Consider the following 11,230-nt stretch of genomic DNA (forward strand, 5'->3'; position numbering starts at 1 on the left):
AGCTGTTTGATAAAATGCCCCATTGAGCATTTAGTTTTCTTATTCAAAGAACTACTAATGATTTGGGGGTGCAACAGTATTCCCAATGTGATTTAGAGAAATAGTGTGTTTTCTTAAGTTAGATGTGCTGGAATTAGCTGAACATGCTTGATGGAAGTAGTAGATGCAGAGCTTTGCATCGCTCCACCCTCAAATCGTCATTGTACCTGTAGTTTACTTTGGGTTTTCTTCATATTTTCCATAATCAAGTTTATTTGTACCCAAATTGGGTCCTGTACTGAGAACAAACATTGAAGTGGTTGCTCATTTACAAGTCAATTTTTTGTGAGCATTTGATGCAATGTGGTCAGCTTATCAAAACCGGTCTGCAAGTTTCCTATTTCTACAGAAGGTGGATAGCCAAGAGAAGTTTGTCTTTGGATTTTTGCTGAGATGGGGTTATGATGCAAGATTTAGAAAGGAACTGTAGTTTACTTGGGTTTTCTTCAAGGTTCATGGCTTGGCCAGGGATAGCCTTTTGTTGCTTAATTGTACTTTACTTGGTTTTCTCTATTATATTTCATAGTCAAGTTTGACTGTCTCCAAATTGGGTCGTAATCATAACTCTTACATTGAGAATCACATTGACGTGGTTTCTCATCCTATCATTCACAACTCGCAAGTAAATTTCAATGAGAATCTGATGCAGCGCTCTCATCTTAGTACATCAGTCTGAGTATGATTTACGTTGTCCTATTACTTCCATTGGCTAGGAAAGAATGGTCAGCTTTGTTGATACCTTTTTGTTCTTGTAGGGATGGATGCGCTGAAAAATGCATATTTTACAAATCTCTTACAAGATGGTTTGATCTTAGAAGATGAACTCTCAATGGAGCCTCAAGATGAAGTTGAATTTACTTATGCAAATCAAAATGTAGAAGAGTTCACCCAAGCATCTCAAACCTCAGCTCAAATGGGATCCACTTCTAAGAAACCGCAACGTGGTGGCAACTTCACCGAAGAAGAAGACAAATTGCTTGTATCGGCATATCTGAATATAAGCTTGGATGCTGTGCAAGGGAATGACCAGAAACGTAAAACATATTGGAGAAGAGTGTGGGATTATTTCGAGGAGCACAAGTCTTTCATTTCTGAGCGTAATGAGAACTCTCTAATGAACAGGTGGTCAGCGATTCAACTTTCTGTTAACAAGTTCTGTGGATGCTATGCTCAAATTGAATTGAGGCATCAAAGTGGTGTGACCGAGGAAGACAAGGTATTGAGCTTCAATATTAACCATTACAGCAGCTCATTGCTTCATAGTTTTTACATCTGATGTAATTTTTTTAATATGTTTTTAGGTCTCTGAAGCAAAAACTTACTACAAGTCACTCGATACCTCAAAAAATAGCTCATTTCAGTTTGAACACTGTTGGAAACAGTTGAGGTACCAACCAAAATGGTTGGAGGACTTTGAGAGGAAAAAACCAAAGAAGAACCAAACTTGGACAGTACCTTCTCCTTCTACTCCAGAGTTGGTAGATCTTGGAGAAGGTGATGCCACCTTTGTGGACTTGGAGAGACCTCCGGGTAATAAAAGTGAGAAGGAGCGATTGAAAAAAAGAAAGAAAGCTGAAATTTCCACTTCACCTCTTGCAGGAATACTAACTGATATCAAGGAAGAACAAAAAAAAGCGAGTGACAAGAAAATGGACATTATCCAACAACTACATGTTCAAGAGCAAGAGAGACACCAACTTGAGAAAGAGAAACTTCGTCAAGGGGAAGAGAAAATCTCTATTAAGAAAAAAATGCTTCGTGTGGAAGAGATGAAAGAGGAGGAGAGAATAATGTTGGTGGATACAAGTGCCTTGCCTCATGTGCAACAAGAGTACTATCAAAGCCGACAAAGGGAGATCCTTCAACAACGCGAAAAAAGGATTTAGAATTGTTAGTAGTTGAACTTTTTTGGATATCTACATGTTTTGGCGGGGTTGAACTAGTTTGCCTCGATGATTCCTGGTTTTTGTTATAGTTTTGTCATTAAGAATGTAGATGATTGCTGGTTTTTGTTGCCTCGACGATTGTTGGTTTTCGCTGGCTAAGTTTGTTAGTAATCGAAGTGTCGAACTTTGTAAGCCTTTTGATGGCGAAATTTACATCTGATGAATATTTTTGTGTATGGCTGACTCATATGCTAAATTATATTGTCAATATCTGTTTCTTGCTGCAAAGTTTGGGTTTGAATTCAGTCATGGATCTTGGTGGACTGATCTAGTATCCATACGTTTTGGTGGACTGATCTGGTATCGTGTCCAGTGCATGGAGCATGGAGTACTAAGTGTTAGCTGGCTCATTTGATCTAGTATCCAAACGTTTTCCTATGGTGTTTACTCTGCTGCTGGTTGTGATACTCTGCTGTTTCTGCTTGTTCTGAACCTGCCTGGCAATTGGGTGCCGACCAGATAAGGCTGCAACAATTGGGTACTGCCCCAGTTTGAAGGCTGCCCAAGTTCTACTCATATCACATGGTCGGACATGAATGCCTAGCTGAATCATGCTTACCACTCGCCCCCTCCCCCCAAATGTTGTAATGAAGCTACCCAACAACCTCCCTCACATGCAATTCAATTTTTTTTTTTGGTACGTCGAAAATTCCCCTCACTTGGCATTCCGTTTTGGCCGATAGGGAACAAATGCAGAAGAAGAGTCTTGAATTCAAGACCTCCAAGAAACCTAAGTTTTTATACAACATTATATCACCAATTGTCCTAAAAGCTTGTCGTTAGGAAATTGTCCCAACAATTTATGCCAACCTACAAACAACGCACAGTACTGCTTACTTTGTACCTGTTTATGCTTTTGTGTCTTTTTTTTTTAATCGGTTAAGCAAGTTCACTGGTTGCAAAATCATTTAAGTAATTGCACCCCTGATGAATGAATAGAACATTATACATGTTTGTGGTACCTTTCACCCGATCTTGCAAAGGGGATATCATATTTCTTGGATTAAGTTCTTAAGCAAGTTCACTGGTTGCAAAAACGTAACAGATGTTTAGAAAAAAAAATACATAAGTCTTCGAATTACATAAATGAGAATTACATGATTGCATAAATGGGATTACATTCATAAATGGGATTAGATACTTGAAAAAATGAGATTACATAATTGCATAAATGAAATTTACTACTACAAATTCCTACGACTGGCTATGTCGCTCCCATAAGTGCTCGACAAGGTCTAATTGAAGTTGGGAGTGAGTTTCTCTACTTCGAATAGCATGTTGGCGTCGAATGAACTCCATAAATTCCATAGTCTGCTCATGCGATACTGGTTCGAGGGGAGGTCCATCATTCCTATCATATTCATAGTCTTGCGTATCATCTTCTCGTTCGTCCTCAATGATCATGTTATGCAGTATTATGCATGCCTTCATAATAACTTTGAGCATGCTAAGTCTCCAAAAACGTGCAGGTTGACGTATAACCGCAAAACGAGCTTGAAGCACTCCAAATGCACACTCTACATCCTTCCTTGTTGACTCTTGGGCTGCTGCGAAAAACTTTTTCTTGTTTCCTTGCGGACACGGAATTGTTTTCACAAATGTAGACCATCGAGGATATATACCATCCGCTAGATAATATCCCATTGCATAGTTATGACCGTTGATTGAGTAATTGGCTGGAGGAGCACACCCTTGGGCCAATTCACTAAATACTGTTGACCTTTCTAGCACATTGATGTCATTATTTGATCCCGGTAATCCAAAATATGCGTGCCATATCCATCGATCATATGACGCTATGGCTTACAGAATAACAGTCGGTTCGCGAATATGACCATTATACATTCCTTTCCATGCCGTTGGGCAATTCTTCCATTTCCAATGCGTACAATCAATGCTACCCAACATCCCAGGAAATCCACGCCATTCACCAACTGTTAGCAATCTAGCAATGTCATTGCTAGTGGGTGACCTTAAGTATTCACTGGAAAAAATCTCAATCACCGCTTTGACAAATCTCTCTAGACTCTCTATTGCGGCGCTTTCTCCTATCCTCACAATCTCATCTAAAAAATCAGCCGATACCCCATAAGCAAGGATCCGAATTGCTGTCGTCATCTTTTGAAGCGAAGACAAACCGAGCATTCTAGCAGCATTTCTTCCTTGGACAAAGTATGGATCATGTGCTTCTATTGCAGCTTGAATATGGAGAAACCTCCTTCGAAAATACTCGGGAGGATAAACGGGTGGTTCGGCAAAATAGTCGCGAAAAATCCTTTCATGGCCAAGGATAGTTCCACGATGAATATAATTGCGACCTTGAACAGAACCACGATGTCGGACTACTACTCTCTCACTATTTAGTCTCTCTTCTTCCATAGCGACTGCGGTAAATAGCTCCAAATTATCATCGTCAGAGTCATTGTGAAGAAGAAAATTTAGTAGAGGATTGCGAGACATAAATAAGATAGACGGAATGATGTTTCAAGAAAATTAAAACTGAAATTGGTGTGAAATTGAGGGGAAATAGGAGAAAGAATGAAAGTTTAGAACAATAAAGGATGAAGGGAAATAGGAGAAATAGGGGAAATAAAACTGAGATTGGTATGAAATAGGGGAAATAGGAGAAAGATGAAGGGAAGCTTACCTGTTTTATACCAGTTCAAGGGAATAAAAAGGAGCTGTTGCAGGTTTCCGTTTTTTTCCAGTTCAAATGCCATTTTTTTGCAGGTTTTCGTTTTTTTTGCAGTTTTTTGAAGGGCCCAATTGGTTAGTCTGTTGGAAGCTTCACACTAGAAAGGGCTAGCTAAACTACTATTTGGGCATTTTGGATAGTCTATTTGCCTAGGATTGGATTGAGGCTATTGGAGATGCTTTAAGTTTGATGTTGATAATGTTTTACATGGTTTTTTAGGACTGATAAGTATGTGCAGGTGTATTTAGAGAAGAGTTGGGTTGCATGGAAGGGCGTGTGTGGAGAAGGATACACGTCAACCACTGTATTTATTTATTTATTTTTTAAGAAGACTGGTGTGGATGGAATTTATGAAAGGGGCTTGGTTTGCTAGTTCAAATACAGGGGCTGCAGCTTGGGTGTTAGATACAGGTGAAGTGGAAGCGCCATATCAAATTGTTCAATGTAAAGCTTCGTCGGCTACTTTGATGGAGATTCGTGTAGGTTCGATGGTGCTACAATGGGCGAGCCAACAAGGAATGGAAAAAATTTGTATCAAGACGGAATGCGAAGTGTTTGTGCAAGGTTTGTTGGATCGGCATCGTGCACCGTTTGATGTTCAATTAGCTCTTTCTGACTTTTGTTCAAGTTCTAATTTTCTAGTTGTAAAAGTTGTTGAAGTTCTAATTTTCTAGTTGTAAAAGTTGTCAAGGTCTCAAGACTAGCTGTTACGGTTGCCCATAAAAAAGCTAAGGTGGCCGTATCGCACTTGTAATGTTTATTTTGTTTATCTATATATGCAGTTTATCTTTGGTCAAAAAAACTCATCAATAAAGAGGAGAGTATATATTTTTGTTAGGGAGTGAAATGAGAACCAGAAAAATTGAACAAACCGAAAAAACGGTCAAAAAAACTGGTTTGGTTTTCCAAAAAGGACGGTTCAGTTTAACTTTTTTTTTTTTTAAACAATTTGTAACCGTAACATAACTCTCTCTTCTTAATTAGTCTCCTTATCTCTTGTACCTAGTTGACCCATCCGATCCCTATCATGTGAATATAGGATTAGGAGTATTTTAACTAGAGAGAAACATAGCCTTTTTAGTGTCTACGGCTGGGTATGCATGCATGTAGATCGTTCGTATATACTTGCTTAAAGAGAAATTAACTAGTTTTTACTACAAGCCTAGCCAATATATATAGTTCTCGTGATTCCCCGAGGGGATTGACCCCTGACCTTCATTGGCACGAGCCATTTTGGAAACAATGAACACAACATTCAATGAATATTAGTACTGTAGTATTTTTTTACAAGAATAAGTAATTTATTGATGCATCCAAACACAAAATCATCCAAAGTGGATGATAGGGTGGTTCAAGGAGGAGAAGACAAGATAACCCCAATCCCACAAAACCCTTACTTATTCCAATTTCAAAGATAAACTAGACACTGCCAATTATTGATTCAAACTCGTATTCGAACCATATATGCATATATGCCATGCCATCACATTTTTGGCAAGTAATTATTTTATAGTTCATCGTGGTCCCGGTCAGGATCAGGTTCCTTGTGATCATGAACATCAAGACCACGATTTTTGCGAGGCAAGATGCCACTTAAAGAGGGCCAATTGGGAACGATTTTCTTCGGGCCACCAATGATGTAGTCGTCCGTGGTGCCGGGAGCAAAGTTGATGAGTGCATAGCAATCTCCTTTGAATAGGTATGCCTCATCAGTAAGGTGGGAAGCAAATGTTGCCTCAATTCCGCTTTCAAAGATGGTGTCTTTCAAACAAGCAAAGCCTTCAGTGATGTGACGAATGGCGATGAGATGGGGATCATTGTAGTTTATAAGAGCATATTGGTCGCCTTTGAAAAGGTAAGCTTCATTACTTTTCGTCGCTTCAAACGAGGCGTCTACGCTGCTTTCAAACACCGTCCCTTTGAAGAAAGGGAACATGTCAGTGATGGCCATCGGGCCTTTGATTATATTGTCATCTGTGGTGCCTGGTGCATAGTTTATCTGTGCACAAAGATTTCCATAGAAGATGAACGCTTCATCCCCGTGATGAGACCCAAAAGCAGAGTCTATTCCATATTCTGCAAAGGCTGTGTTCCTGAGGGATGGATACCCTTCGCAGATACGAAGTGGTCCATTTAGCACCTTGTCATCCGTCGAGCCTGGAGCATAGTTCACCAACACATACTCATCCTTCATGAATAGATAGACTTCATCTTTGCGAGATGAACGAAATGCAGCATTTATGTAGCTCTCACATTCAGCCACGTCATCATTATACCACTTGATGGGGTCATCAGATTCCATGGTGGCGTCATTAGATTCGGTGGTAGACACTTGTCGTAATTCCCTTTGTAGGGACACGTTTCTCGGCACCATGCCTTCATCATCGGGTACTTGGGGTCGGTAAATTCTAAGGATTAGAGCCCTCCTTTCACCACTTTCAGCATCAACGTAATAATATGTTGGCGACAAAATCCTGAGCATTCTTGATGGATGCGTTTGTGGATTGAAGTTTCCATTTACTATTAAAACATTATCAACTCTCTCCCGTGCTGTAAACCTGCATGCACCGCACGAGTACTGAGTACTGCGTTATATGAATATGTTGCCTCCCTTACATATTGCTGAACAAAATTAGTTAATCAAAAGCATATTGTAGTAGAATAATAAAATTGATGCAAAGAAATATTGAATTTCTGATGTGCATGTGTATTGATGGTAGGGTAACCTCGAGCCAGCAGGAGTAATAAGTCTGAAGGCTTGGGCCGCCCGAATATATTGAGGGGCAATGCCTTCAACAAAGCAGACCTCGTCTTGGCCGCGGTACTGGTAACGATCTCCAAGAGTTGCAGCAACCCAAACGCCACCGGGCACATATATCTCGTATCGATATACTATTCGCTCAGTTCCAGGGTTGACAGGGGGAGTCCAATTCCTGCTAAGCGTAGTGCTTACGAATACGTGGGTGGCAGCTCGCCTGGAATCAAGAGGCCTACCGCCATGATGGACAAAGTGATCCAGAGAGGCGTAGACCTCGTCGAGAGTGCCCTCTTGACGTCTTGATCGGAATCCATTCTGAAAGGCCTCCTGATAGGGGGTATCATCCCAACGAAAGACATGGTCACAGATGTCTTGTTCTTCACTGCTACTTCTATACACAATACGAGGGTTATAGGTATCCAACATTGCTAACCAAAATTGAGCGTTAAGCTCGTCATCTGCACTGACAGGTTGACTGTAGCTTGATGCACATCCTCTCCAAGGCGAATTCGGCGGGATCGACATTTTCTTCCCTCACCTGGAATTAGTAATTCATTTAGAAGATAACACAAAAGCGAGACAAAAATAATAATCCGTCTATTGATTTTTCCATATTAATATCCAGTGCAAGGAAAAACTTAAACCCTGTTAAGAACATGTTCCCTTGAAGCTCCAATGGATAATCAGAGCACATATAAATTAATACTCATTCTGCCTCCATTTGTTGATCTCAATTAACACTTTTTGTTATCCGAGAAAAATTGTCCTACTTTAAAATTGGCCCTATTGAATGAATATCCTCGTTTACCTTTCCTTTTCTAAATTAGTAGTACTAACAAAGTAAGAAAATGTAATATTTGGAGGGTAAAATTCAGAAATAAAGTGATAAGAAATGAAATGCTTCAAAAAGAAACCAACAAATGAGGACGGAGGGATCGGAGTACGAGAATCTCAGAAACGTGAGCTGATCCCAGCCCACTTTATTTTTTTTTTTCAGCACAAGAACAAACTCTTGTTCACTGGAATTGCATATTGATGAATGAAAACAAAGCTCAAATGGAATTGGATATGTCGAATGGAAACAAAGCTCAAATCACTCGTGGTGATTAGAATTCGAAATTGAAAGCAAACTCACACTTTTATTTACAAACTCAGACACAACACACAAACCCACTTTATTATTAGTCGTAAAAAAAAAAAAAAAAAAACCCAATTACCTTCACTCACTCTATATAGATGTATCCCTCCCACTCTGTTTTTCTCTCTTTATTTTCTCTACGCTCCCACACTTTTAACATACACGCACAATTCACACATATATATAGGTGAACTACACCCATCAATCTTGAGGGTTTTCTCTAATAATAAAGTGGGTTTAGTGTACGCAGGCAGTACAATAGTACTCCCTCTGTCCTAATTTTGTTTTTTTTAAGGAGTTCGTGCCACTTTTCAATTAGTTGTACGTGTCTTATAATCTACAATGTTAAAAGTGATTTTGAAATTTTTGTTTAATAATAAAAATCGAAAGCTATCAAATAAGATCCATATTTTATATAAAAATTATTACCATTGGAAAAATGTAACCAATTTAAAAATCAGTTAGGATGGAACGAGAGACTAAAAAATGGGACGGAGAGTATATGTAGTATGTCAGTAAACTACACCTACACCTCATTTAATTTCAAATCACGTTTACATTATATTCGACAAATAATATAGTTATTGTTTAAGAGGTTGGTAGGCAAGGTCGGTCTCGGAGTGAGCCGAGCAGTCCCTCGGGCTTAGATAACCCCCCACCACGGGACAAAAAAAATAAAAAATTAACCATAAAGTATGTAATAAATAAAAAAGTTACTGTAGCACATAAGTAAGAGATGGTGTCTTAGGCCTAGTGGTAAGGCCATCTATTCTCCTAGAGAATGAACATGTTCAAGTCCCATAAAGCCGCTTGCAGTCTCCTTTCTCTCTCTGTTTTTTTTTATTATTTATCCTAAGCCTCCTTGTTCGTTTTTTGTCCTTTCTCATTTTTTAAAGGAATACGTGTTACTTTCTCTACAGCTAGGACCCACAATTTTCACTTGGGAAAATGTTTCCTTGCTTCGCACTTCTCTCTCTCTGTTGCACACTCCTCTAGTCATGATTTTTCTAAAACACTAATGACCAATTTTTGGGACCAAATGCTCTGATTCATCTTTGTCTTTCCATGGGACATTTTTTTTAAAATTTGCTTAAGCCTCCTACTATTATTTTTTTTCATTTAATTTTTTTATGTAGCTTCCTAGTGGTAAGGCCATGTATCTTCCTAGAGAATGAACAGGTTCGAGTCCCATAAGGCCGCCTGCAGTCCTCCTTTCTCTTTTTTTTTTTATCCTCCCAAGCCTCTTTTGTTCGTTTTCTGTCCTTTCTCATTTTTTAAAGGAATACGTGTTACTTTCTCTTGCAGCTCGGACCCACAAATTCCACTTGGGAAAATGTTTCCCTGCTTCTCTCTCTCTCTCTCTCTCTCTCTCTCTCTCCTCCAGTCATGATTTTTCTAAAAAACTAATGGCCAATTCTTCGGACCAAATGCTTTGATTCATCTTTGTCTTTCCATGGGACATTTTTAAAAAAAAATATTCTTAAGCCTCCTACTATTATTTTTTTTCATTTAGTTTTTTTATGTAGCTTCCTAGTGGTAAGGCCATGTAGCTTCCTAGAGAATGAACACGTTCGAGTCCCATAAAGCCGCCTGCAGTCACCTTTCTCTTTTTTTTTATCCTCCCTAGCCTCCTTTGTTCGTTTCCTGTCCTTCCTCATTTTTTAAAGGAATACGTGTTACTTTCTCCTTCAGCTAGGACCCACAATTCCCACTTGGGAAAATGTTTCCCTACTTCACACACACACACACTCACACACTCTCTCTCTCTCTCTCTCTCTCTCTGACACTTCTCCAGTCATGATTTTTCTAAAAAACTAATGGCCAATTTTTGGGACCCCTCTCTCTGTTGGACACTTCTCCAGTCATGATTTTTCTAAAAAACTAATGGCCAATTTTTGGGACCAAATGCTCTGATTCATCTTTGTCTTTCCATGGGACATTTTTTTAATTAATTTGCTTAAGCCTCCTACTATTATTTTTTTTCATTTAATTTCTTTTTTGTGATTTCTACTATTAAAAGTTAAAGGATTTATTAAACTTTGTTGTAATAATTCTTTTTATGTTTTGGTCAAACTATTTTATTTTTAAATTTTTTTGTTACGATAAAAATGTCTATATTGATTAATTTAATTTACTCATTTAATTTTAAACGTAGTAGGATTTTTCGCTAAAAAAGATTTTACTTCTTTAATTTTTCGAGAGTTAATGTAATTAAGTTGTTCAAATTTTGTCCAGATGTGTTTTTTAATTGTGTGGTTATAAGATTTTATTCGGAAGATAGTAGTTTTCAAATGGTATGTGGTTGCTTATCAATATAGTTAAATATTCCTATTACAGTTGCTTCTGTGGAGAGCAATTTTTTTTAGTTGAAGTAAGTATAAACTTGCATTCGGACCTTCATGTCACACGAGAAATTAAGTAGGTTCGCTATGATCTCAATTAAAAATGAGTTCATGAATAAGCTAAAGCACGGTGACTTAATCAAAGAAGTTGCTTCAAGAAATTCAAGGAAAAATTGTTTACTTTGAATCAAATTGTGATAATTATAAAGCAATATAACCAGGATTATATTTTGATTTTGATTTTTTGATGTAATTCAAGATAGTTAAAAGTAAAATGTAACATTGAATTTTTTTTTGGCTTGTATGTCTCTC

At 38.3% G+C, this 11,230-nt stretch overlaps 4 protein-coding genes across 5 annotated transcripts; 1 reads left to right on the plus strand and 3 right to left on the minus strand.

Moving 5' to 3' along the window:
- Positions 1 to 761: 761 nt before the first annotated feature.
- LOC131327319 (glutathione S-transferase T3-like) lies at positions 762 to 2,154 on the plus strand. The gene is made up of 2 exons (XM_058360423.1): positions 762 to 1,255; positions 1,341 to 2,154. The coding sequence occupies exons 1-2, from the start codon at positions 797 to 799 to the stop codon at positions 1,923 to 1,925; spliced, it is 1,044 nt and encodes a 347-aa protein (XP_058216406.1). The 5' UTR covers positions 762 to 796; the 3' UTR covers positions 1,926 to 2,154.
- An 881-nt stretch (positions 2,155 to 3,035) lies between these two features.
- On the minus strand, positions 3,036 to 4,191 carry LOC131327321 (uncharacterized). Its single transcript, XM_058360424.1, has one exon. It carries the CDS (start codon positions 3,627 to 3,629, stop codon positions 3,180 to 3,182), a length of 450 nt encoding a protein of 149 aa, XP_058216407.1. The 5' UTR covers positions 3,630 to 4,191; the 3' UTR covers positions 3,036 to 3,179.
- On the minus strand, positions 3,789 to 4,445 carry LOC131327773 (uncharacterized). The gene has a single exon (XM_058360906.1). The coding sequence runs from the start codon at positions 4,443 to 4,445 to the stop codon at positions 3,789 to 3,791; it is 657 nt and encodes a 218-aa protein (XP_058216889.1).
- Positions 4,446 to 5,959: 1,514 nt separating this feature from the next.
- On the minus strand, positions 5,960 to 8,814 carry LOC131327322 (uncharacterized). 2 transcript variants are annotated; one of them, XM_058360425.1, is made up of 3 exons: positions 8,656 to 8,814; positions 7,407 to 7,976; positions 5,960 to 7,238 (listed from the first exon to the last, which is right to left on the minus strand). In XM_058360425.1, the coding sequence occupies exons 2-3, from the start codon at positions 7,961 to 7,963 to the stop codon at positions 6,188 to 6,190; spliced, it is 1,608 nt and encodes a 535-aa protein (XP_058216408.1). In that variant the 5' UTR covers positions 7,964 to 7,976; positions 8,656 to 8,814; the 3' UTR covers positions 5,960 to 6,187. The 2 variants fall into 2 exon arrangements, with proteins under 2 accessions (XP_058216408.1, XP_058216409.1); XM_058360426.1 differs by having other exon boundaries at positions 8,666 to 8,734.
- Positions 8,815 to 11,230: the final 2,416 nt, after the last annotated feature.

This window comes from Rhododendron vialii, chromosome 5a (assembly GCF_030253575.1).
Source record: "Rhododendron vialii isolate Sample 1 chromosome 5a, ASM3025357v1".
NCBI lineage: Eukaryota > Viridiplantae > Streptophyta > Magnoliopsida > Ericales > Ericaceae > Rhododendron > Rhododendron vialii.

Excerpts from the sequence above, each read along its gene's own strand:
- LOC131327319 (XM_058360423.1), top strand. The coding sequence starts at position 797 with ATGGATGCGCTGAAAAATGCATATTTTACAAATCTCTTACAAGATGGT. Across the intron at positions 1,256-1,340 it reads GTGTGACCGAGGAAGACAAG|GTCTCTGAAGCAAAAACTTA; the intron begins GTATTGAGCTTC and ends ATATGTTTTTAG.
- LOC131327321 (XM_058360424.1), bottom strand. The coding sequence starts at position 3,629 with ATGGGATATTATCTAGCGGATGGTATATATCCTCGATGGTCTACATTT.
- LOC131327773 (XM_058360906.1), bottom strand. The coding sequence starts at position 4,445 with ATGTCTCGCAATCCTCTACTAAATTTTCTTCTTCACAATGACTCTGAC.
- LOC131327322 (XM_058360425.1), bottom strand. The coding sequence starts at position 7,963 with ATGTCGATCCCGCCGAATTCGCCTTGGAGAGGATGTGCATCAAGCTAC. Across the intron at positions 7,239-7,406 it reads ATTACTCCTGCTGGCTCGAG|GTTTACAGCACGGGAGAGAG; the intron begins GTTACCCTACCA and ends CGGTGCATGCAG.